Consider the following 25,803-nt stretch of genomic DNA (forward strand, 5'->3'; position numbering starts at 1 on the left):
CAAACAATTGTAAGTTACAACATCAGGAACAAATCCTTTAAATAGCATAAGGCGAAACAAGTGATTCGCCTCCCAAATTCTCCTTCTAATAGCTTTTCTGCATCCAGTTTCCATACTGTACCTACAATAAGAGCTGATCAAGATTGTGTACGTAAAGACATCCGGCGAGCACCTAAAACCAGGCAACTCCATTTGCTCCATCAAGAACTTGGCTTTTTTGAAATTCCCAACTCTACAAAGTGCAAATATGAGAGTGTTGTAGGCATATACATCGGGCTGTAAGTGAAATTGTTTCATTCTGTAGAACGTAGCCAATGCTTCATTTACCAATCCTTCTTCTCCTAGAACTTTTATCAAACACGTAATGGTGGGTGTCGTCAGAAGCCCTCTTCTCGACATTCTTTTGAGAAATTCCCAAAGCAGCTTCGGTTTACTAGATCCTTTGGCCAGAACAAGAGACATTTCCCTGCAAGTGAGCTCACTGTGAGTGAACCCACAGTGGTTCTCAACCCAATGGAAAAACTCCAATGCTTTCTCCAATCCCAGCTGTACATTTCGGGGATCTCTATGAGCAGCTGGGCCAAGAACGAGTACTCCCCTTCGAGCCTTATGGAATTCCTCTTTTATATTTCTTTGCTTTAATGGGGTACGGTGGCGGAACCCCTTTTGACGGCCCATGGATCTTGGGGATTGGAAGAGGAATCTGGGGATTGATCTTAAGACTTGAGAAACTGCTTCTACAGTCCAAACGGGTTGGGGAATGGAGACTACAACATTTGTCTCAAACGGTCGATTACGAATAATAGCAGCCATTACTTGATCTATAAGGAGGTTCTGGGTGAAAGGAGAAGAAAGTGATCGTGATGAGAACATGAAATGGAGCTGTAAGAAAACCGCTTAAGAGCTTAGAATTGTTAAAATTGGATATAATTGAATACGAATTCATTCAGAAAGAGTTTAACAGACTTCTGAATGTATGTGGGAAAGAAACATAGATTTTGAATATTACAGAGTGAAAGTAATCTACTTTATATCGAGTTCAAGTTTCATACTATCATTGCCGGTGTGTAATTTATGTCTCACCGATGAAAATATACTCCATCAATTCATTTTTTAGTTATCTAACATACTAAAAATATTTTTTTAATTTTATTTGTTATTTTTAGCATATAAAAAAAAACATAATTCTTTTTATGTTCTACCATCTGCATTAGTTACTTATTCCAAATTATGTCTCAAGATCTAAAATTAAACATCAATCAATATAGATATTGTGCGGTAAAATATTCATATCAATAAATGTTTCTTAAGGCATGAAAAATTCAAAGCAGACAAGTAAAAGTGGACAGGGGAGTATTTTTTTTTAGGATAAATTACATAAAACAACTTTAAGTATCCTATATTACTTAAAATTTCATCTCTCTTATAAGTGTATTTACATTATAGTGAATGTGATCTAATAAGATCTAGTTAATATCTTTGAAGTATCTGACTTTTAGTCAGAAACTAGGAATATTCTTTCCTATAAATAAAGGAGTTCTGTTAATTGTATTCTCAATCATATAGTTTCTCATCTCTCTTGAGAAGAAATAAGAATTACTCTCTCTATTCTCTTTACACTTCTTATCTATTCTTTATTGTTTTTATAATACGTTATCAGCACGAGACTCTGCCAAATAAGATGGGATTATTTCTTATCTATTCTTTATTGTTTTATAATACGTTATCAGCACGAGACACTGCCAAATAAGGTGAGATTATAAATATGAAGGATTTCAAGGTTATTAATTCTTTATGTTATCTTTCTTTTGCTATTACTAATATAATTATTATTGAATTTGAGGAAAAATAATTAGTTTGAAATCATTTATATTTTAAATTTATTCCTCAAGAATAATATTATTAAAAAGGATGATAATATGTTGGGTTTAAGTCCCATCGATTCATGCCTAAGACGCCTTTATATGGATAAGATGTTGAATTTGAATCTCAATACACCATATTGATGATATTATGATGGCTAAGGCAAAATAATGGGTGTTTAATAAAAGGTCATGAAACATATCTCATTAATATGCTCTATTCGAAGTGAATATGGTAACATAAATATGAAAGTTGACAACTTCTTTCATTGTTGAAAGAAGACAAATGAAGAGACATTATGATAATAATCATCAAAAGTGATAATATTTCTCACATGCTTATTATGATTATATGATATGCTAGAGAAAAATTCTCTACATCATATGTATGCCTCAATTTGCTCGTGAAGTAGCAATATGCTGAAAGAGCTTATAAGATATATAAGCTATCCTAATTTGATAGACTTACGATTATATTCCATTCTTGAGGAATGGGAATTTTGATTATTATAAGCACAGATCCATTCTCTGGGGGTGAATGTGATAGTATTTAGTGAAGCTTATTAATATAAACATGTACTTAATTGTGATGGTATGACAACTCACCTCCGAAAGAGGCAAAATAGCTGAGATTTAATTTGAAATCTACTTCTTAAATAGTAAATCTAAAATTTATTCATATAATAGTAAATCTAAAATTTACTAAAGCAAAAACACATATCATGGTAAACTTGGAGTTTACTAGATTAAAAGTTCATAAGTTGACATGAACGATTGCGATATCCCGAAGATGTGCATACTGATTATTGAACATATATTGAAGAATTAGAAAATTCTTCATGAACTTTAATGTTGCTTGTTCTCGTGATAAGTTGGCTGGGCCAACTAATTTTGGGATTGGATCCCTCAAAATCTGAAAAGAATAAAAGGTAAATAAGGTCCTGTTCACCTATCATGTGATATGTTGAAAAGATGCATCAATAAGATGATCACATATACATTTATGGTCAACCTACGTTTGACATTCATAAAGTTACTTGTTCGATATAAATTGAGCATAATTTCAGATTGTGTAATCAAGATAATCCATCTTGATGATGATGCTTTAGCATTGAATGCCTTCCATAAATAGTTGAACCATTACTAATGAGAGCAAAGTGTCATGTATTGGTATGAAATATGATATGTTGCATACAATAACACTTGTATGCATTAGTCCAATATATTATGATTATTTCTTCCCTCTCAATTGGTTCAAGGTCAGGAACCAACTATTCTATCTAATAGTTTTGATATGCAGTATACGATTAATAAATATACCATGATGCACAAAGATGGATTCTTCAAAGAAGATGGAGGATGTATGTTAGTTTTCCTAACATAAGGGGGAGATTATAAACAGCTATGAGATCCATATGAAAATCCCTAAAGGATTCAAAATGCCTGAAGCATATAAAGTTTCTGGTAAACTTTTTATTATCCTCATAAGATATAATTTGATGATTTGAGTATCATTGAAACTCTTGAAGAGTTTTCAAAAGCAATAGAGTATTTGCTTAAATGAGAAACATGCAAAAATTGAAAAAGGATCCATTCCGACCTCAAGAAAAGAATGAGAAACTCCTTGGTTATGAAGTACCATATCTTAGTGTAATTGATGCGCTAATGTATTTTGCAAATTCTACAAGGCCTGATATAGCCTTTTTTTTAGTTAATTTGTTAGCAAGTTTGCAGTCCCGATCTTATTGGTCATGCTGATTTTGGGTACTTATCTGACTTACATAAAGCTCGGTCTCAAATAGGCTATGAATAGTTATTATCTCAAATAGCTATTATCTCAAATAGCTATTATCGTAGCCACTTCATCAAATCATGCTGAGATAATAGTTATTCATGAAGCAAGTCGAGAATGTGTATGGTTGAGGTCCATGATACATCTCATTCGGGAAAAATGTGATGTGAAATATGATAATCTACCCACAATTTTATACGGAGATAATGCATCATACATAGCACATCTTAAAGGAGGATTCATAAAAGGAGATATAACGAAGCACACTTCATCGAAGCTTTTCTACATACATGAGCTACAAAAGAATGGTGATATCAACATGCAACAGATTCGTTCAAGTGAAAATGTGGCTGATTTATTCACCAAGTCTTCTCCAATTACAACTTTTAAGAAGATAGTGTACAAGATCAGGATGCAAAGGTTCAAGGATGTTCTCATTAGGGGGAGTTAATACACGTTGTACTCTTTTTTCCTTATAAGGTTTGTCCCACTGGGTTTTCCTTGTAAGGTTTTTAATGAGGCAGCCGATATGCATATTGTTAGAGATGTGTACTCTTTTTCCTTCACTAGATTTTGTTTCCTACTGGGTTTTTTCTAGTAAGGTTTTAACGAGGCACATGATTTATCTAGACATTCAAGGGGGAGTGTTATAAATGTATTTACATTATAGTGAATGTCTATCAAGATCTAATAAGATCTAATTGATATCTATCAGGATTTGAAGTATCTGACTTTTTGTCAGAAACCAGGAGTATTTTCCCCTATAAATAAAAGAGTTTTGTTAATTGTATTCTTAATCATATAATCTCTCATCTCCCAAGAGAAGAAATAAGAATTACTCTCTCTATTATCTCTACTCTTCTTCTCTATTCTTTATTGTTTTATAATAATCTAAACTAATTACAAAAATCCCTTCTAAATCTCTAAACAAGTTTTTTATCTGATACATAACACACAACTCCTATTTTTAAGCCCTAAATCACGTTGACATTGTTGCAGATAAGGAAAATTTTATTTTCCTTAGAAAACATGACTATTAAATCATTAATCATTGGGTAAGCAATAAAAGTTACCAATAAATTCATCTGCAATTAACTCTTATTGACAAAATTCCCAATAGGCAAAAAAAGAAGAAGTTGTTGTATCTGTGTTATGGCTAGATTAATAGTGATGCTTACATTACATAGCCTGTCCTTCATATCTAGGATAATAGGTAGTCTTTCACATCTACCAATAGTATTTGTTGTAATAGGGTTCATAAGTGAAAATACGAACTAACGGAAGGGGGTTCAACATCAAATATGTATTAAAAAATAATTTTAACCATGCATATATAACATAATTTTTCGCCGAAGGGGGTTCGGACCCCCTCGACAAAGGGTAGTTCCGCCCCTGATTTGTTGTAGTGAAGATATAAAAAATGCTATATAAAGTAATATTTATTGAATTTTGTCACATCTTGTGCCAGTCTTTTTTTTATGAAAATGTAAATATAATGAAAACCTATAATTTAACAAGTGAACTTAAAGTGATTCTTATATGAATAATTTCAATGTAAGATAATAGTTAAAACTCTGTCACATATGCAGATGCAAATTAAGGTACCAATGGATCCATGAATGTGATACACCAAAAACTCATGAACTAATGGGATAAACATCTGATTACTTAGTCATAAGAATTTTATTGACCAAAACATTTAGCTATTAACCAGAACTGGCACCTTGAACAAAACCTTTGGTCATAGTTCTAGACTACAGAACTAACATCTTGAACAAAACATTTGGTCCGAGCTTTAGATGACAACCTAGAAAGAAGTGAATTGCAACCTCTAATGCAATTGACAGAAGGAGGCAATTTCTCTGAGAATCTGTTGATGATTGTAGGTTTTGAATTTTTAGTAGATGATTGTCATAGGTATGCTTACAAGACAAATAGAGAATAATCAATATTTCACATTTATCATTGAAAGAATTAATGATGTCATAACGAAATCAAGCGAGAGGTTTATAAATATCAATTTTTTTACACTATATATTATATGTTGAACATAGATATCAATTTTAAGATCTACTGCATCAACCATTCTTTGAAATCAAGATGATAATTAAAAAGTGATAGAGGATTGGCTTTAGCTAGAGGGTCAGTTTCACCATCTCTTTTAACGCACCGTTTCTACCCATTTTAATGGAATAAAATATTTGTATACCTGATATTGTTCTTCTTCTACTTCCTTTAAGATTTTATAGTTTGTATGAAGCTGAGAACATGGGATACATAAAAAAGAAAGAGAATGTAAGGACAGAGAAACTATAAGATGAAAATAGAATCGATATGTGCCTGTGCAAGAACTGGGGATACGTGTCCGTGATAACTTTGAGAACATATTCAACAAATTGATGATAAAAATGTTAAAGGTAATATGGAATAAATATATTTGTTGGTCTAAATTCTAATATTATTAAAGGGTAAGAAATCAAATAATGAAAATTCTAAGATAGATCCCATCATAATTTTGAGATATATGATAAGAAGCACGTTTGAGATGAACATCGTTACAATATAGGACAAATGCTCCTTCTATCACATACTAGTAGCATTTACTGGTAGTGATGGCAACAAAAATATGGCTAGATTGCATTTGGAGGGTCATCTTCTCTACCTCGACGAGGTAAGGGTAAGGTCTGCGTACACTCGATCCTTTTTAGATCCCACTTGTGGGATTACACTGTTGTTGTGGTGGTGGTTGTTAAATCCCTAGAATTTTTGAGTTATGAAAGGATGAAGATGAATCACCCCTAGAGGAGGTAAAAGGTTGAATCTCTGAACAAATAAGTCGTAGCATCTCTAAGTTAAAGTGAAAGAGGAGTCTCATCTCTCGTTCTGGGAAAGAAAAAGGGGAAATTTAAGTGAGGAACGGGAATGTATTTTGTCGAAAGCTCTATCAAGTTGTAACACCCCGCATTTTGGGCTTGAACGAAAATCGTAATTTCTATGCTTAGATGATCCAAAATCCATAAATCCTATGCAAATTTTCCATGTTTATCAATTATGTAGTGTGGAAATTGAATGAGCTTTCTGTCGATATAAGATTCGCTCAAATCCAATACCCGGGCAAGATGTTATGGCTAATTTAAGCCCTAGTCGTAAAACACCGTTATTTTAGTGCTTGGCATGTCGCGGAGGGGGTCTATTTAACAATTGTCAAATTCCAGTAGCCTAGCGCGATTGTGGCACATCGCGCTGAAGTTCTAGGTCCCAAACAGTGGGACAACGCTATGGCTCCGCGTCGCGGTGACCCTAAAAATCCTATTCGTCAATTTCCAGTAAGCCACCGTGATAGTGGTGCATTGCGGTGGCCCATAAAATTGGGCTCCCAGTTATATTTTATTCCGTCTCATTAAGGGCAAAAGTGGTATTTTCCAAGCCCTATTCAGCAATAACACGGGATTAAATCCCTCAAACACCAAAATAACATTATTTTCTCTCAAATTCACCAAGAACACTCCTTAGGGTTTCACCCAAAAATCAACATATCTCAAGATTTAGCCGTAGCTTTTCCTTAATTCTTCAAGAGTCAGAATCCCCATTGCGAGGGCTACAAGAAGCACCCATCAATCGTACGTATAGCATCCCTAACGCGAGAGTTCATTCAAAAGCTTCTAATTTAAGGTACGTAGGGTTTATCCTAAAAACTACATGGGCTTGTAAATACTAGAACATGATTTAAAGATTATCAAGCATGAATTTAGAAAGGGGTTTTTGAAATACATGATTTTATTATGCATTATGAATGTTTAATTGTATTGTTGATTTGGTCTTTAGGCCTTTCCTCCTTAAATTGATTTACATATATATGTATGAAAATTTAGATTTAAGATTGTTTGAGAGCATAACTTATGAAATCCCTCTCTTGTGATGACTTTAAGTTTATGATCTTAATGTGAAGGATTTGAAATGTGATGTGTGAGCTGAAGCTTACATATTTGAGGCTTTTAACGAGAAATAATTGTGAAGTCTTGAGCAACTTTTGGTCGTTTTTTATTGTTCTACTTTGATATTGCAGAGAGAATGATGATGCAAGGGAACCTAAGGCAAATGGGAATAGAAAGAGTTGAATCTGGAAAAAAGAGTTGAACCTGAAAAATAATGTGGCTGACGACATTTCTGATAAGTCGTCAGCCATGTAATAAGCTATCAGAGTTGTCGTCAGGCTATACAGAAGTTGAGAGTCAGCTGAGATATGTGACAACATTTTGTGATACGCCGTTAGGAGTGTGATAAGCTATCAAGTTCATCATTAGGCTTAGGCAGAACATGAGAATTGGAGTAGAAGTGTGACGACATTGCTGATAAGTCATCACAACCCTGATAAGCCGTCAGCAGTCACCGTCAGACTAAGACAGAACTTGTACAAATGTGAAGAGGACCTGACGACATTCCTGATAAGTCGTCAGGATCCTGATAAACCATCACAACTAGTCGTCGTCGTCGTCTACTCCGAGAAATAGCTGTGATCTTGATTTTGTTTCCATAATTAGCTCTTGCTATTTAAAGCTTTGTTTTAGGGTTTTCTAGATATTATTATTATTATTCCGCACAAGGTCGACACCTTGAGTTTTGGACAACATATTTTGATATTTTGTCTCTTTACTTTTTGACTTTAACAACACAATTATTTTTGAGAGATTATTATCAGTATTTTGATATTTTTTCTTTGTGATCTAATCTACAATTCACTAGTTAGAATTCATCGCTGTAAGTTTATCTTTCAAATCATGAATTCAATTATGTGTTTCGTTCGTTACATCATGAGTGGCTAAACTCCATTAACCTGAGTTATGGGATCTAGAGTTAGGTCTTGATGAGGTACTAAGTATTCAAGTTTCAAAAGGTGGTAGGATTTCTTGATAATTCTGAAGTTTTAATTAACGTCTGTTGGTTGCAAACAGAAAACACACCTGTTTTGATTTGCTTGAGAAAGAAATCAAATATAGTAGGAAGTGAATTATCAACAGGGACTAGAAAATACTTCATTTAATAATCAGCGTTGTAACAAGGTTGGTTAACCTGAGGTGAAATGCGGGCAGTAAATAGAAATTCCCTAAGTCCGAGAGGATTAGGGAATTAAATGCTTAAGTAGGTCAAGAGACATTTAAGCATAACATCAATAAAAATAGCTTGTTATCCTACCCACCGTGAGAATCTTGAACCACTTTTAGCATCTGTCATGTACCGAAAACCCTAGTGAACATAATTCTGGTTTTCCATAAACTCTTGATTACAAACACTGAAACTAAAGTGACCAACAATTATTTGATGATCATAAAAAAACCTCATTTCATCTTTTCGTATCATTTGTTTGAATTTAACTTGTAGCTTTAGTTTCAAACTAATTTAATCGCCACTCACATTATTTCCTGTGGATTCGACCCCGACTCCAAAGTTGGATAAATATATTGACGACGATCGCCTTGCACTAAATTGAAGTTAGGTTAAGCGTTATCAAAATGCATGATTTATAGCTTGAAATTTGTTTACTTAAATACCATAGTATTTTGAGCATGAGTTAGAGATTTAAGAGAGGGAGTTTCTTGATGTAAATATATTTTGTTAAAAGAGAAAGATTTCTATGAGATTAAGAGATTTGACATGACCACCTTGCATCATTGAAAGTTTGACAAAGAGAGTTGCATACATGTGTTTACATGAGTTTTAGAGAAAGAGTTCTTTGAAATGATTTATTGATATGGTGGTACCGAATTTATGTTTTGAAAACAGAGATTGTAATATGCTAAAAATGGCTCAGAGATGTGACTTGCAAGTCAATGGTACGACGATACCATAAGTATATATGCCATAATAGAGTATGTTTTCAGAATATGTTTTCAGAGAATGCATATATTAAAGAGTTAAAATTGGACTTAAAGAGGGTTAGGTGGTTACCCGAAGAGGGCTAGAGTTCAAGTAACTCTTAGCCTAAAACCATAATTTGCCGATCTGGATATATTATTTTTACGCTGGCGACGACCGTGTGGCATAGCAGAGTTAGAGACTCCAACCCTTGCGGCACACTTGGGTTGGAGGCTTCCCCGCCGAGTTAATGACGGATTCCATATAGCCCATGGAATTTCAGAGTTGTAGGATATACCACCTAGCGCAGAAGAAAAACAAAGAGTGTCACAGAGTTTAAATGATTTTACAGAGTCTTTTGAAAATGCCCATGAGATTTCTTACTATATGATATGTTTATGAACTGTTTTAAATTACTCTCATATATGTTGAATATAGATTATTATTTTGGATTTGCTTTGTGTAGCAGTACAATTGTATTGACCCCCTACCTTCTAGGTTTAGAGGCTCAGTCTAGGGGTCCAGCTAATCAATAGAGTATTCTAGAGAGAAGTGACCCATGCAGTGGTGAGCGTTCTTTGTTCCAGAAGGCCTGTTATTTCAGATTATGTTATTCTGTTGTTTTGGTCTACTGGGGGGCCTTGTCCCAGTTTTCAGAACAGTTTTGAGATGTAGTAGAGATTTCGCAGACTAAGTCAGATCTTACTCAGATATTTTAAATTGCATCTTTGATTCTCATGTCTTGAAACTTAGAGTTAATGACCATATTTCCTTATCAAATTATATTTCTACATTTTTTTATAATATAAATGTTGTGCATGATTACCCGATCAGATAGAGTCGGATGTTCGGGCCTTCATGGTTTGGGATGTCCGTCACGGCCTGGCCCTAGTTCGGGTTTTGACAAACTTAATATCAAAGCACGATTCATGGTCCCAGAATGTCTGCAAAATTGCATCGGGTAGAGTCTTATTTGTGGGTGTGTAGCGCGCCATACTTATAAGTAGGAGGCTACTAGGCATTTAGGAATGTTTCCCTTTCTTAATGTTCTAGTTCATGCTATGGAGTCAGAATGTTCCTCTTTCATACTCTAATTTGTGCTATGGTGTTGCCCATATGAAAGTAAAGTTATCCCAATTCTTTCCTTACTTTGATGTGCTCAAATATGTCTCATTGTTGAGGTGAATCAAGTGCAGAAGTTTAAAATTTAAATGGTATAGCCCTTTCTGATTGAGCCATATAAGATTTTGAAATTATACAAGGACTTGTGAAGAGTCCGTTAGTGCCTCAGAGCGTATTGATTCTAGTGTGAACTTTGATTCTGATGAAATCATGCTTTTCAGCCTGCGGTATTAAGTGTATTCAGTCCTTTTTAGAATTTATGTTGCAGATGTCTCGCTTAAGGGGGAATGATGTGTAGCAGAATGTTAGAACTGTATTTTCACCCGAGTAGTAGTATAAGTTAAGTGTCGGTGTCATGACCTAGTGGTGGTGATGTTGGACCAAGAAGATGGTGATGTGAAGTCACAAAATTAGAGGTTAGAGTGAGGGTGGCTTTCGTGTAAATAAATATTTTATTTGAATAATCGATGTTTGAGGATGATTTACCTCTTTATAGTGATAGACTAATGTGGTGGCTAGTAGCATGTGTAGATTGTATGGTAGTCTGTGGGGGGAGTGTTTGACTCAGATTTTTATGCATACAGAGTAAGATATGTATTCTTAGATCATTGATTATTGTGTGTCAAGTTTCTATCTCTTGTAACCTTTTTATCGTTGTATTATTGAAACTCAAAGTCTAGTGAAGCCGTGTGGGGCTCTTTCGATTCACTAGCAACTTATTGTTCATCTTGTTGTTCTTGCGTTGGTTGGAACTGGGGGTTTAGAGTCATAATGGCAAAAAAAAGTGGTAAGGTCGATTTATTGAATATATGTATAGACGAATCTTCTTGCATGAGATTGAGTTGGTAATGAATTGATACGTCCTTATGTGTTAATTTAGTAGAAGGTAGAGAAAGAGTTATTAGTTAAGGTAAATTGTTGTCTGCTTGAAGTATGAAAATGGCTAGATGAGCCAGTAAGTTATAATTATAGACTCATGGTTGTTTGTGAAATTTGAAGGTAGTCTAAATGTATGCTTGGTTAAGTAAGTGTGATGTGAGAAAGCCGTATAAGTAGATAAGATTGTATGGGGTTATAATATAAGATTAAGGTTGACCATGTCTTTAACCGTAGCTTTTCTTTAATTCTTCAAGAATCGGAATCCCCATTGCGAGGGCTACAAGAAGCACCCATCAATGGTACGTATAGCATCCTTAACACGAGAGATCATTCAAAATCTTCTAATTTAAGGTATGTGGAGTTTATCCTAAAAACTACATGGGCTTGTAAATACTAGAACATGATTTAAAGATTATCAAGTATGAATTTAGAAAGGGGTTTTTGAAATACATGGTTTTATTATGCATTATGAATGTTTAATTGTATTGTTGATTTGGTCTTTAGGCTTTTCCCCCTTAAATTGATTTACATGTATATGTATATGTATGAAAATTTAGATTTAAGATTGTTTGAGAGCACAACTTATGAAATTCCTTTCTTGTGATGACTTTAAGTTTATGATCTTAATGTGAAGGATTTGAAATGCATGATTTATGGCTTGAAATTTGTTTACTCAAATACCATAGTATTTTGAGCATGATTTAGATATTTAAGAGAGGGAGTTTCTTGATGTAAATAGATTTTGTTAAAAGAGAAAGATTTGCATGAGATTAAGAGATTTAACATGACCACCTTGCATCATTGAAAGTTTGACAAAGAGAGTTTCATACATGTGTTTACATGAGTTTTAGAGAAAGAGTTTTTTGAAATAATTTATTGATATGGTGGTCCCTAATTTATGTTTTGAAAACAGAGATTGTAATATGCTAATAATGGCTCAGAGATGTGACTTGCAAGTCAATGGTATGACGATACCATAAGTATGAATGTCATAATAGAGTATGTTTTCAGAATATGTTTTCAGAGAATGCATGTTTTAAAGAGTTAAAAATGGGCTTAAAGAGGGTTAGGTGGTTACCCAAAGAGGGATAGATTTCAAGTAACTCTTAGCCTAAAATCATGATTTGCCTATCCGGGTATATTATTTTACGCTGGCGACGGCCGTGTGGCATAGCAGAGTCAGAGACTCCAACCTTTGCGGCACACTTAAGTTGGAGGCTTCCTCGCCGAGTCAATGACGGATTTCATATAGCTCGTGAAATTTCAGAGTTGTAGGGCATACCACCTAGCGCAGAAGAAAAACAAAGAGTGTCACAGAGTTTAAATGATTTTACAGAGTCTTTCGAAAATGCCCATGAGATTTCTTACTATATGATATGTTTATGAACTGTTTTAAATTGCTCTCATATATGTTGAATATAAATTATTATTTTGGATTTGCTCTGCGTACCGGTACAATTATATTGACCCCCTACCTCCCAGGTTCGGAGGCTCAGTCTAGGGGTCCGGCTAATCAATAGAGTATTCCAGAGAGAAGTGATCCGTGCAATGGTGAGCCTTCTTTGTTCCAGAAGGCCTGTTATTTCAGATTATGTTATTCTGTTGTTTTGGTGTACTGGGGGACCTTGTCCCAGTTTTCAGAATAATTTTGAGATGTAGTAGAGATTTCGCAGACTGAGTCAAATGCTTTGAATTGCAGCTTTCATTCTTATGTCTTGAAACTCAGAGTTAATGACCATGTTTCCGTATCAGATTATATTTTCGCATTTTATTTTATGATATGAATGTCGTGCATGATTACCAGATCAGTTAGATTAGGACGTCCGTGCCTTCATGGTTCGGGATGTCTGCCAGTCCCTAGTTCGGGTCTTGACACAAGTAGATCTATACTTTAGTTGTCATTTGTCAAGGGATCAACATTCTTTTTCTTGAGCCTGTCAAAAGCCTAGAAGGATTTGCTGCTACAACTAAGAATCGGGACTTATAAACGAAGTGCCACTCTGCCCGAGGTTTGTAATCCCTCTTCTGGATTAAAATTGAATATGGATCAAGTAAATGTTAGGATTGACAATATATTGAAATTGTTATGAATTAGAAGAATCTATGAATCTGCACAAATCACAGTTGGGCTGCAGGATAATATAGAGTTTTATAATGGCTTGAGACTAGAATGGTGTTCACTGAACTTATCATGAAGTCTAGTGGCCACTCTCAGGTAATCAACTTAAGTGGGCAGGGAGAACTGTTCTCTATGTCTTGGAGTAATTCTTTTTGTTAGTAATGGGCCAATGGCTGTTTGGTACAAAACAGTTACTATAAGCAATATTTGGGATGGGTTTAGTGGTGTGATCCGCTGGAAGGGAGATCATAAAGGTGATGCTTTGTTTCTCAATCACAACAGTCAACTTTGTTCCTACATTGGTGTCGTGATTGTCGGTTGGGAAGTATCTGCTCTATGCTTGAATCTGTATTTATGTACTTATTGATCTGGATAATGGTGGACAACGCTCCAATTATGTCTCCCCTCTTTTTTGTTCCTGAATTTTGCTGCGAGTTCTTTTGTCAATTACTCTTTATATGAGTTGGTCGAGCTTAATAGGCCCTTTGTTGTCCCTACGTGCAACTGTAACAAGGCATTGGATTTACTAAAACGAGGGCTGTGTATACTCTTCATATAACATTTACTGATAGTGAGCTGGTCTATGTTTTGGCTTATTTTAATAATAATTGGTAATTCTTGGATACCTCGAATTTATCATGTACTTGGCTTAATAGCTATTGAGGAAAAATTATCTTTCTGTATGTTATCTTTGTGACATGAGACTATGCTTTAACACAATAATTTATTTTCTTGTGCCAAATTATTTGATGCTGTATTTATAAGACAGAGAAAGTGATCGTGCAATATTATTTGGGTGGGTGAGTTCTCTGTGAAAGGAACCATAGTTTGTAAACTTAAACTTCAAGTTCTTGTACCTCATTGTTTTCTTCTGATTTCTTTGTGGTTTTGCTATATAGGTGCAAAGGTATATGTGTGTACTGATTTTGTTGTATACTTGATTTTCATATCATTTTTACATCATCCTTCTGCAGAATTATACAAAAAAAAAGGAATGTTTGAGCTCCTGCTTGCTGCTTATTCAACCATTAGCACACAAGACTCCGCTCACTTCCGGCGAATGAATGAAAATGATGCTACAAACTGTAAGATTTTATCCTACAGAGTTCCTGCTTGTAGTTTTAGAGTTTTTGTTGGGTACATAAGAGTACTAAATGAACTAATGTCTCTCAAAAGGATTCTTATTTGTGTCTGCAAGGAGAATCATCCCATTCTCTTCATTGTCTAGTATCTTAAATATATACCTTTAAAAATCATGCTCTAAGATCTCAAACATAGCTCTCTGCTCTTTGATGGTTTGGTAGTTCGTCCTTTATCAATTTCACCACACCCGAGGGGAGAGGGTGGGGTGGGGGGTTAGAGTTTCTCAACCTCTTCTAGGACTAACAGATATATCTGGGTTGCCCATCAATTCTGCAATTAGGCTTAGTAATTGTTTTAATTTTTCCACCTATCAAAAAAAAAAAATGTCCTAATTTTTCCAAGGTCAGCTTTCCATTAACCTTAATCCATCCGAATGATGCCGTCAAATCTTGCAGTTGGCACTTTCATCAGTGATCATTTTGAACGTTCTTGTAGGGTGAACAGGTGAATTGATCAGTTTTGAAATCATACACTTGGCTAAACTGTAATTTGAAAAAAAAAGAAGCTAATTCTGTCCAAAGTAAGAGTGTTTGATTTTTCTGCAATGAAGTGAATTAATGGTACTTCCTACTTACACTTAGCTTAACATTGAAAACGTACAATAACTTTGGTGGATTGAAGATGATTATAGAGTTGTTGAAACAAGTTAAAAAGGGTATATAAGATATTCTAAAACCACATCGATTTGTTTGAAGAGGTTAACTATATATAGGTGCACGTCAAATGTTAAGCAGCACATACAGCGAGATCTTTCAAATGCTTATTCATTTATCATGCATCTGAATCATATTGTGTTCCATGAACTTTCACTGATCGATAACAATGACTTTGTAAACCCTTTTCAGATGTGCTGCAACAGGGTTGGGTGTTGGATTCGGCTTCTCAAATGCTTACTGTGAAGAAACAGGCAGTTGTAAAAAGAACAGAAGTTAGACCCCAGTAACTTACATCTGGAGCACTAAATCAGTTTGTTGGTTCCCAGATTAGGTGTTTTCCTTGCTCTAAATGGTTGGAGAAATTAGGTGGCAAAGTCTTATAGCAACAGATCTACGCATGCTTCGATTATTATTACTATTATCTCTCTTGATAACTATATTACTACCATGAAATCAAGAAGAGTACAGTTCTTTGAAAAGTTTTCTTTGTATAGGGGCATTAGTAGATATCAAACAATGTTGAACAATCTTCTTTTAGTTTTTGAAGTTTTTGCCTTGAACAAGTATGTTATGTATACACTAGCCATAACATCCATCCAGAAGCACTACCTTCCCAAACTGAGAGTTTTCTCACCATCTAATGGCAAAAGTCAAAAAACAGCCTTACAATACGGCATCAACATTCGTTTCTATTTATTGACACTGAAGTTTTCAAAACATCTTGGCCGATCGAAGATCATGGTTTGATATAATCAAGCAGGTTCCTAATCAGGATAGGCATTCACATTATATACAACTTCTGCTTTCAGTGATGCCCGCTGAAATTTTGTTATCTGCGCAAGTACTTTGAGAGATTCATCACCTCCTATATCGGGGTCGATCACCATTCTCCTTAACACCGGAGACTTGGCCAATAAAACCTTGATAAGTTGCATTTCAACTTTTGCTCCTGCTACACCTTTAATCTTAACTACCCTGAGGTAATTATATGTCACATCTGAGAAGCTTGCAGGAATTTCATCCTCAACGCCCCAAGGTACAAAAGCAAGTAATTCACCAGAAAGATCACCAGGCCCCTAATATTAATGAAATTTCGTCAGTCTGAACTTAAAACTGAAGATCTAATGAGTACGACGACAATAAGAAGTCATTACATATGCAGAACACATATGAAAGAAGAAAGAGAAAGAGAAGAACAAACATAATGAACCTTAATTTCAAGTTCCTCTAAATATGGGGAGCTTCTTATCAAGCAAAGAGCCCATGCAACCTCGACATGTTCCGCCACGCAGACCTCGGATAGGTAAAGACGTTTAAGGCAGTTAAGAGCAGAAGGAAGCTTTTCTGGTACTTCACCTGGTCCTGAAAACATGAACTTTGTAGGAAGAAAGTGTCAAAAAGATAGAGGAAGATTTAACGCCCGAAAAATGGTACATAAATGCACTAAAATAAAGTCAAGAAGCAAGAGTTACCGGAAGTTACTGTAATCCCAGTGAAGATTCTCGAGAGCAGGAATAGACTTGAAAAATGCCGCAAGATCATAATTTCCTGCCTTTACAGAGGATTCTATAGACTCATGTGAAACTTTTGCAAGAAGAGGGACATATTTTAGATTTATAAAATGTATATTGCCTATAAACACAAATGACCTCAACTTGAGAGCATTAATTTCCATGTGGTTTGGATTATCTGAGTGTTCCAGCACTAAATGCTCAAGCAACGGACAACCGGAGATAAAACTTCCAAGAGCTTCAGTAGAAATTGTGACTTGACGCAGTTCTAGGCTAATTAATCTATCAAATCCCTTAAAAACCGGTGGAGGACGTACTAAACATCTCTGGAGAGTCAAATGCCTCAACTGCAAACATATGAAAAACGAAGAAGGCAGTTTGTATAGGTTACCCGTTGGAAGTTGAAGAACAAGATGTTGAATGCCACTTCTTGAGAGGAAATATATCAAGTTGTCAATCTTAGGGAAGTCGACAGGATCAAGGATCAACGATAGAGAGAATGAACTTAGGAATTGGTCCTGCATGAAGAGTCAAAAGGTGAAAGACAACGTCAGTAAATCTAACAGTGGGGGATATTAAGTCATTCGTTGTTTCCCAGAGTGTTTGATCAAGCTTCAGCTGTGGAAGTCTGCACCAATTATATCTCCATTTTTTCGATAAGATACTTGTCCTCACAGCATCTCGTAAAGGCAAACACAAAAGTATGTTATCGATTACATTTTCAGGAAGGTTGCTAAGTACATCAAGAAGTAAACGTTGCTTTTCCCCATTAGGAGTCACCATATGGCAGTAAAATCTGCAGAAAATAAACAAGAGTACGAAAGGTAAGGAATCTCCAAACTATCTAGACAGAGCTACTTAAAAAAGGGCAGCCCGGTGCACTAAAGCTACCGCTATGCGCGGTGTCCGGGGAAGGGTCCCACCTCAAGGGTGTATCGTACGCAGCCTTACCTTGCATTTCTGCCAGAGGCTGTTTCCAAGGTTTGAACACGTGACCTCCTGGTCACGTGGCAGCAACTTTACCAGTTACTCCAGAGCTACTTACATTGTTAAATACGGCTGTAAGAATAAAAGGAGGGGTGCACTGCAGTTGAAGTCACAAATCCATTTAACATTCATGACATGCATTATGTGCAGCAAGATTCCCATAAATACTTCATGAGAATTCCATAGTATTAAAACTGAAAAACGAATTAAACAGAAAGAAGGATGATCACATTACCTTTTTTTGCTGATAAGGAGAAAAATGTCCAATGTTCGAATGGATGAGACTTCAAACTAGCATAGCCTAATTAAGTAGGCTTTATTCACACAATGTGCATTAAATAGATGCCACAATTGCTACATGTCTAAACTCTAAACTCTACTAAATCACAACTAGCATTGAACAATCTTGGCCTTGGCATACCTAGCATTCCAAGTTCATTTCACCATAATTATAGAACCTATGGCTTTACAAACATCAATTGCATAACATGTTAAGTCAAACAGGCGACCAACTTATATGATCATCTAGTCACCAATCTTGATTTATTTAACAAACTACCCAAACAAATCACAGTAAGTAATTCCATCCAGTTTCTGCTGAGAAAAGAGTCTTCCTATACAGAAAAATAGTGTACTCGTGTAACATTCTACATCACTAGATACCACTTGATGCCTAACTATTGCATTTTTTCCATAAAAATTTATTCCACTGCATACATCAAGTCATCAAGATAACAGTAAGTAAAATGAACCAAAATAATATCTTTTCTTGTGGTCTTTACACACAGGTCACGTGTAAAATAAGAATTAAAGAGTTGCCCAAATAAGAAAGATGCATTCTTTTTTAAAACGAATTAAAAAGAAAATAAAACGAACAAATTAAAACGAAGGAAGTATCTAATTCAATTACAGCATGAATTACCTGAGGATGAAGTTGTGAAGTTGCTCCTAAAGTTTTCTGATGTCTAATTATAATTATATTCAATTGTATTCTTAATTATTTGGGACGAAGTTTTGATTATTAGTACACGCGTAAATAGTCTAATCCAACATCACTCTAAATGTGACAGCACATTCAGTAAATTGGATAAATTCCAAGGAAATAAGTGGATTTTTTTTCACTTTACGTATTTTCTCGCATTCGATAGTAATAAAAAATATTATTATATATAATATATATTGGTGAAAAATATAATAATATTACAACTAAAAAATTACAAGTAAAGATTCTTTTTCAGTTGAGGCATTAATATCTCGCTCTTTTTAAGGAGATTCAAGTCCATTTCAACAAATTATTTCACCAATTCAGCAGTGACTTGTCCCCTCTAGGATACAATAGCCTTCTCACGGAAAATAACTAAACAACTCTGCATAAAAATTGAATTCAAAGATTCACAAAAAGAACACCACCCTTCAATTAATAAACTCTTTTTTCTAACTTTTGTGAACTCTATATTATCTTATACTTATACTTGGAAAAATAATGCAAGATCATACTATTTATAGGTGAGATATTCACCCTTATATTGAATAAGAATGACTGATGATAGTAAAGCAAAAAGATCAATAACCTTTAGGCTATAAAAATTATAAAAATTAAAACACGTAAAGAACAGAATACTGAAAGAATAAAAATGAAAAGTTATATGAACTTATATCCACATTCTATCATTTTGTTTTTCAGTATAAGGTAATCACATACTATTAAGAAGCATGAGAATTCAAGGAGTAACAAATCATCAACTGATAGCACAAAATTATGTCTAAACAACAAATTCTAAATCTTAACGCTCAAGTGTTGGTAGCCCGGGTGTAAATCTGCTGGCTAGCATGAGCAGACACCATCCTGATCAACCCTTTAGCCGTCAATTCCCTGACTGCCTTCCCGGAAAGGGATCCACTTATCCTCATACTGTCAGAGAGGACAGAAGGGGTGATGAGCTTGTACTTGGGCGCTTCGGTGATAAGCTTGTCATAGGTAGCCTTATCAAACAAAACCATGTTGTTCACCTTCTCCTTTTGCTTTCCTTTGCTCCACTTCTTCTTCTTCTGCTTGCCGCCGCTGGACTTGGCAGGCTTGGAAGACGGTGGAGGAGCCTTATCCTTCTTAGGTGCCATTGCTGCCGGAAGTTGCTAATGGAAGAGAGGGTCCACATTCTATCATCACTATTGTATTTAATGGCTTATAAACCATAAATGAAATGGGAGTTATGAAGGCTGAAAATTGCAGCAATGCAAGAATTAAACATAAGTTACTGCATTAAATGTAACTTAAAAACAAAAAGGCATTTGATGCTAAAGTAAATGCCTTCTGCCCACACATAAACAAAATGAAGCAACTTAATATTAAGAAATATTAATGTTAAAATGCTAATCCAGCAGTATATAATAAGCTGACAATGGGATGGTGGTGGTATAGTCAGAAATTTAGTGAAATATGTGTATATTTTTTTGTCAATTAAATTAAGAGCATAAAATTAAATATACATTTATAGCTGTTACTGCCATTTAATTTCTGTGTGTCACTAATTTTTTGGTAAAAAATTTGCATCCAACCACCCTTCATCATCTCTAGTGGCTCCACATACGAGATAAAGATAAATGTATTGGAGAATGGAGGCACCATTAATATAACACTCCTTTCAATGGAATTTTTAGAAATACTTAAGGGAAGTAGTGAATATTAAGGTAGTTAGGTAAGATCAAAGTATACTCCATATACTAACCCTATTACCAGCAGTGCCTCTGAGTCTCATACTGGACATCCCTTTAAGTGGATTTGGAATTCCAATTACCCTTCTGAAATCAAGACATTACAGCATAACAGGCTCCCTTCTTCCCTCTATCTCAGTAGAATAGGGATGGTCTCTAACTCTGCTTGTAAGGGTTGTAACTCCCGATCTGAAGATCTGGGTCATATCTTCTTTGAATGCCCCATAGTTAAGGAGTTTTGGAAACATCTTTTTGAGGCAGGCTCCTAGATTGGTGGGCTGAACATAGCCAGTTTCTAACCCCAAAATTGGCACTCCACTTGGTTTTTGTTGAGTCACAAAAGCTTTGATAGAATGATAAATTGGTATAACATCCTTCCTTTCGGCCTGTGGGCTATATGGAAGAATAGAAACCACAAATTCTTCAATAATCGGGCTATTACTCCTAATTGGATACAGATTTACAATGAAACCTTGAAATATATTACTCTCGTCTCTCCTAATAAACAAGTTCAAGGTAAGGTGGATATCCATTTAAAATGGATCAACCCCATACAAGGTTCCTTTATGCTCAATAATGATGGAGCTTGTAAAGGAAATCTTAGAAAGGGAGGCATTGGGGGTGATCCGTAACTCCAATGGTAACTGGATCCTGGGCTAGCTTACCCTTGGGCTACGAATAACCAAATGGAACTAATTGCCCTTTATGAAGGCTTGCGTCTGGTTGAGGAAAATAATTTTGTTCCAATTAAAATTTATATTGATTCGACTGAAGTTATTACATGGCTGGCCAATGGTAATTTATTGTATGATTCTATCATTGATGATTGCAGGTTAAGACTAAGAAGACTAGGAAGACCCAAGGTGCTTCATTATTATAGGGAACAAAATGGTGTAGCGGATGCTTTGGCGAAGCTGGGCTCTCAGATGGAAGTTCAATCTTTAAGCAGTCTTTTTGAAGTTCCACCAATGTGTGCACAAAAATCTTTGTGGACAGACATGTCGGAAACTTTTTTTGCAAGATCTGTAAATAAAAGTAGTTATTCCCCGACATGAGGGCTGATTTTTGTTATGTAATCGAACCTGATTAACATTTGGGACTACTGGTCCCCTTTTCTAATTTTAAAGCAATCATGCTGATAAAAAAAAGGTATACTTCATACAAATCATGGTAAAATCTACAGAATATCAAATAATGGTTTAAAGTTAATAAAAGAAGATTAGCTATAAAAACGTGAAAGTAAAGAGAGACTATTTAGGGCAAATATGCCAAAAAGCCTCTTTTTCAAAACTATTTTGCCAAATACCTAAAAGTTTTAAAAATTGGCCATATACCCACATAATTCCACCTCACCACCAACTTTTCCAACTTAACAATTTCAGCCTCCACTTTTATAATAGTTCACTTTAACCCAATACTTTAAACTTAATAAATTCACCCACAAGTTTCTAATAATACACTTCAATCCACTCCATCATCCACCATTATATATACAAAAATATCTAGGTTTTCCAAAAATATTAAAAAAATTTTCTAAAAGCTAAAAATTGAAGGTGGTTATATTTCCCTCCAAAAGGCTCTAATTCCATCCACTTTTCCGGCGTTATTTTCCGGCGATCAACTGTAAATCAATCCACAAACATAATAAACTTGTCCATTGCATCCTTTGTTACCCCATTTGTTTCTTATCTTCTCAAACACACTTTCCACCATTGTTAAAAAGCTTTAAATCACTAACATTACTCAAAATATCTTTAGAAAGTGCATTACAGCAGCTCAGCGACTCCAAATTAATTTCTCTGTTCCATAAACCCAACAATCATTGATTAGAAGCAATATTTGGAATTTTAAGTTTTTGTATGGATATCTGTGCAGCCATCAACCCTTCATCATCAGTCATTGACCGTGCATACATCCCGACATAGACCCTAAGCATAATCTACCATTGACCAAAGCTTAATTCTAGGATGTCTATTGCATAATTTATTCTGGTTTCTGGTGATTTCATGGGAGAATGGGTGGAGACTCCCAAATGTTGGAAATAGAAATCATTTACCAAGGTGACAATTCCCATTCCTGTTTGCCGTAACAGTTCGTACGATGAATTCATTGCAAGCGTAATGTAGAGCGGGGATCTAGATTGCGCGTCGAGCGACATGGTGATTAGTTATCTAATGCATTTGAGGGAAAAGGTGAATCCTACGATCATAAATAGTGATGTACGTGTACTGATGTACATAATGGATGCTTATGCAGATGGCTTTAGACCTATTTTGAGGATAAATATGGTTGAGAGGTCCTTTGAATTAAGGACCGCTGAATTCATCAGCACCCCCACCGCGACGCTTGACAGTCGACAATGATTTGATCAACGACGATTTGAATGATTACGAGAACGATGGCGATCATTCAATTAATATGGAAGATGATTCTATGCATATGGAAGACTTTTCATCGGACTCACAAGATGATGAAGAAGACCGTGAAATGGGATCACAACCAGGATACTCCTTCACCGATAGAACCAATTACTGTTGTGGTCAAATATTCACCGATAAGAAAGAGCTGAAAATGCTACTAGACGCAGCAGCGGCGAGGCAACCTTTTGATTATTATATGGAGAAGAGATGTACGAAATTGATTAAGGCAAAATGCTTATCTCGTGGTTGTGACTGATTGTTGCAGGCATAAAAGTATGACACCTCGAACAGATTTTGCATATACAAGTATGTCGGGTTGCACATGTGTGGTGTTGAACACACCACCCATAGGCACAAGAAAGTCTCATCCAAATTGATTGCTTCAGTATGCGTAAATCATTTTCGGGATTGTAAAGGTCCAAGCATAAGAGAAATTCAAAGGATTGTGTTTAAGGAGTTGCGTTGCAACACAAGCTATTGGATGTTTTAGAAAGGAAGTATAATAGTGAAGAACATCATTCGCGAGACACCGGAGCACGAATATGTTTGCTTACCGGCTTTTTCCCACGTGGTGAAGTTACTCTATCATGGTAAACCGAATGGATGGATCATTCGTTTACTACTTCTTAGCATTAAGAGCTTGCATACGGGGATATGACCACATGAGAAAGGTAATTGCCATCGATGGCACACATTTATATGGAAAGTACGGGGGCGTTCTGCTGAGTCCCGTTGCACAGGAAACCAAAAATCATATTTTTCTGATTGTCTTTTGTGTCGTCGATAAAGAGAACGATGCTTCTTAGACCTTCTTCTTCCCGAAGATGAAGTCTATCGTAAAAGATGAACTAGATCTATGTGTCATCTCCGACAAGAACATTAGTCGTGCATATCATAGACTTTGTATGAGACACCTTACTAAAAATCTTTGCGTAAATCAACATTGTGAAGAACATCTTTATCTCTTCTACTCCGTGGAAAAGGCTTATTCCTTTGATGAGTTTAGCAATAATTTTGCCGAATTAAAGAGTAATTGCCCTGAGGCAGCACATATCCTTGAAAATGTGCTTGCTTTGAAAAATAGAGTAGAGCATACTTTCCAGACAATAGGTATGAAGTGATGACCACAAACATCACCGAGTCGCTCAACTCAAATTTGATGGAAGAACGGGAGTACCCCGTGTCGTTCATATTCAATTCAATTACTAGAAAATTTGGTGAAAAGTTTAGGGAGCGGCATGCCTTTGTCGATGGTAAAGAGAACATATTTGCGCCTTATGCGGAAAAGATCCTAAGCGATAATAAGACTGCGAGCGATTCCTTGTATGTGAATAATCCAAATAGGGTTCTCGATCAGTACACAGTGTTCGGCAACGACATTACTGCCAAGTTCAATCTCTTGGAGAGGAGTTGTTCTTGTCAAAAATTTGACTTGATAAAAATATCGTGCGAATATGCGATGGTAGCTTTGCGAGCAAAGTATGGCGATGACGAAGGTTATGGCAATTCCATCTATGACTACTCTTCACCAATTTATAAAGCTAAAAGTTACCTCCTCGCATACTCGGAAGCAATTAACGTTCTCCCTCCGAAGGCCAAATGGACTGTGCCAAACTCGGAAGGAAGAAATTCAAACGCACTAAGGGCATCGATGAGACACACAAGTCCAAAAGGAGGAATAGGTGTTCAATATGAAAGAAATTCGGGCACAAAAGAACCACGTGTAGAATGACCTTCAAATCATAGATAGGCTTTTTTTAGCTTCAGTTGTAAAGCTACTATTTTGGTGGCTAAATGTGAATTTTTATAGATTTTAACGTTCAGTTGTAATCAGCTTAAATCGTTGTCTACAATAGACTACGTAAATTCTATGGTGTATATTTTACAAGGTTTACAAAATATTATGTATTGGTTATTATTGCTTATCAAACACGCTATCTGATCTTGGTCATTTTTCTTCATAATCTCTCCAATCGATGCAATGAATCATTATTTTCTATTTTCATTTAATGAAAAGCTACAAAAATGTCTGTTCACAAGAAAAATAGCTGGTATACGCAAACCAAGCATTTTCTCTTCTCACACAGGTCGCTGACCATTGGCTGGATAGATGAAAGTACGCCATCTATAGGTCTATAAGTATGGTGCATATTTCTAGGCAACCCTTCACTTGTCCCTAAACCCAAAACACCAGAAACCCTCTTCTTCTTCTTCTTCTTCTTCTTATTCACCCAAATAAAAAATAACGCCTGGTCACAGAATTCTCCTTCGCCCAATTAGATGAGTTCCCCCTCGTACCTATGATCCGCTGCTGCTTTGAAATGACTTTGATCGTCTTTTCTACGGCCTGGGAGAAGATCGACGATACTTGGAGCGTGAGCTCCGACGAATTGATCGTTTCCTCCGAGCAATTCTGGAGCATCTTGGAATGAACGGCAATGACTACATCACCCCCCCATCCCCATACTTTAGTTTACTTTATTATTTTAGTTTATATTTTTAAGTTTTTTTGGTTTGTTCATTGCTGAAGAAGCTTTTTTAGTAGGATTTTGTTAGAAGAAAGCTTCTTCTATTTTCCCCCTTTTCCTATAAATTTTATTATGTAATGCAATGAACAAGTTTAATATAAGAATATTTCAGTTTGTTTGAACATTATGTTTACCATCTTTGTTGTGATTCCTTGTTTTTTTTATGCGGCGGTTATTCTTCTGTGCAAACAAAAAATCAAATCAAATATGTATGCCTTA

At 35.5% G+C, this 25,803-nt stretch overlaps 5 protein-coding genes across 8 annotated transcripts; 1 reads left to right on the top strand and 4 right to left on the bottom strand.

The window, feature by feature from the left end:
• Window positions 1-1,078, bottom strand: LOC107839989 (pentatricopeptide repeat-containing protein At1g77405; the record flags this gene model as incomplete). Its single annotated transcript, XM_047394893.1, is given in 1 exon segment — window positions 1-1,078. A coding segment is annotated over 1 exon segment (873 nt), but the record flags the coding sequence as incomplete, so codon positions are not given.
• An 11,977-nt stretch (window positions 1,079-13,055) lies between these two features.
• Window positions 13,056-16,003, top strand: LOC107839991 (COP9 signalosome complex subunit 8-like). 3 transcript variants are annotated; one of them, XR_001665160.2, is made up of 3 exons: window positions 13,056-13,517; window positions 14,602-14,712; window positions 15,616-16,003. XR_001665160.2 is itself a non-coding variant. In XM_047394895.1 (3 exons), the coding sequence occupies exons 1-3, from the start codon at window positions 13,797-13,799 to the stop codon at window positions 15,711-15,713; spliced, it is 294 nt and encodes a 97-aa protein (XP_047250851.1). In that variant the 5' UTR covers window positions 13,296-13,796; the 3' UTR covers window positions 15,714-16,003. The 3 variants fall into 3 exon arrangements, 1 of the variants encoding a protein (XP_047250851.1); XM_047394895.1 differs by having other exon boundaries at window positions 13,296-13,881; XR_007043692.1 differs by lacking the exon at window positions 13,056-13,517 and adding an exon at window positions 13,535-13,723.
• Window positions 16,004-16,112: 109 nt separating this feature from the next.
• Window positions 16,113-19,394, bottom strand: LOC107839990. Its single transcript, XM_047394894.1, has 3 exons — window positions 16,899-19,394; window positions 16,637-16,801; window positions 16,113-16,502 (listed from the first exon to the last, which is right to left on the bottom strand). The coding sequence occupies exons 2-3, from the start codon at window positions 16,796-16,798 to the stop codon at window positions 16,191-16,193; spliced, it is 474 nt and encodes a 157-aa protein (XP_047250850.1). The 5' UTR covers window positions 16,799-16,801; window positions 16,899-19,394; the 3' UTR covers window positions 16,113-16,190.
• LOC124885170 (F-box/FBD/LRR-repeat protein At1g13570-like) lies at window positions 16,895-18,086 on the bottom strand. Its single transcript, XM_047395621.1, has 3 exons — window positions 17,983-18,086; window positions 17,502-17,733; window positions 16,895-17,455 (listed from the first exon to the last, which is right to left on the bottom strand). Exons 1-3 carry the CDS (start codon window positions 18,084-18,086, stop codon window positions 16,895-16,897), a joined length of 897 nt encoding a protein of 298 aa, XP_047251577.1.
• Window positions 19,395-19,545: 151 nt separating the features above from the next.
• On the bottom strand, window positions 19,546-21,477 carry LOC107879882 (40S ribosomal protein S25-2). 2 transcript variants are annotated; one of them, XM_047394896.1, is made up of 2 exons: window positions 20,659-21,477; window positions 19,546-20,141 (listed from the first exon to the last, which is right to left on the bottom strand). In XM_047394896.1, exon 2 carries the CDS (start codon window positions 20,040-20,042, stop codon window positions 19,716-19,718), a length of 327 nt encoding a protein of 108 aa, XP_047250852.1. In that variant the 5' UTR covers window positions 20,043-20,141; window positions 20,659-21,477; the 3' UTR covers window positions 19,546-19,715. The 2 variants fall into 2 exon arrangements, with proteins under 2 accessions (XP_047250852.1, XP_016582299.1); XM_016726813.2 differs by having other exon boundaries at window positions 20,651-21,473.
• Between the last annotated feature and the right edge of the window lie 4,326 nt (window positions 21,478-25,803).

The sequence above is a fragment of the Capsicum annuum genome, chromosome 8 (genome assembly GCF_002878395.1).
Source record: "Capsicum annuum cultivar UCD-10X-F1 chromosome 8, UCD10Xv1.1, whole genome shotgun sequence".
Taxonomy (NCBI): domain Eukaryota; kingdom Viridiplantae; phylum Streptophyta; class Magnoliopsida; order Solanales; family Solanaceae; genus Capsicum; species Capsicum annuum.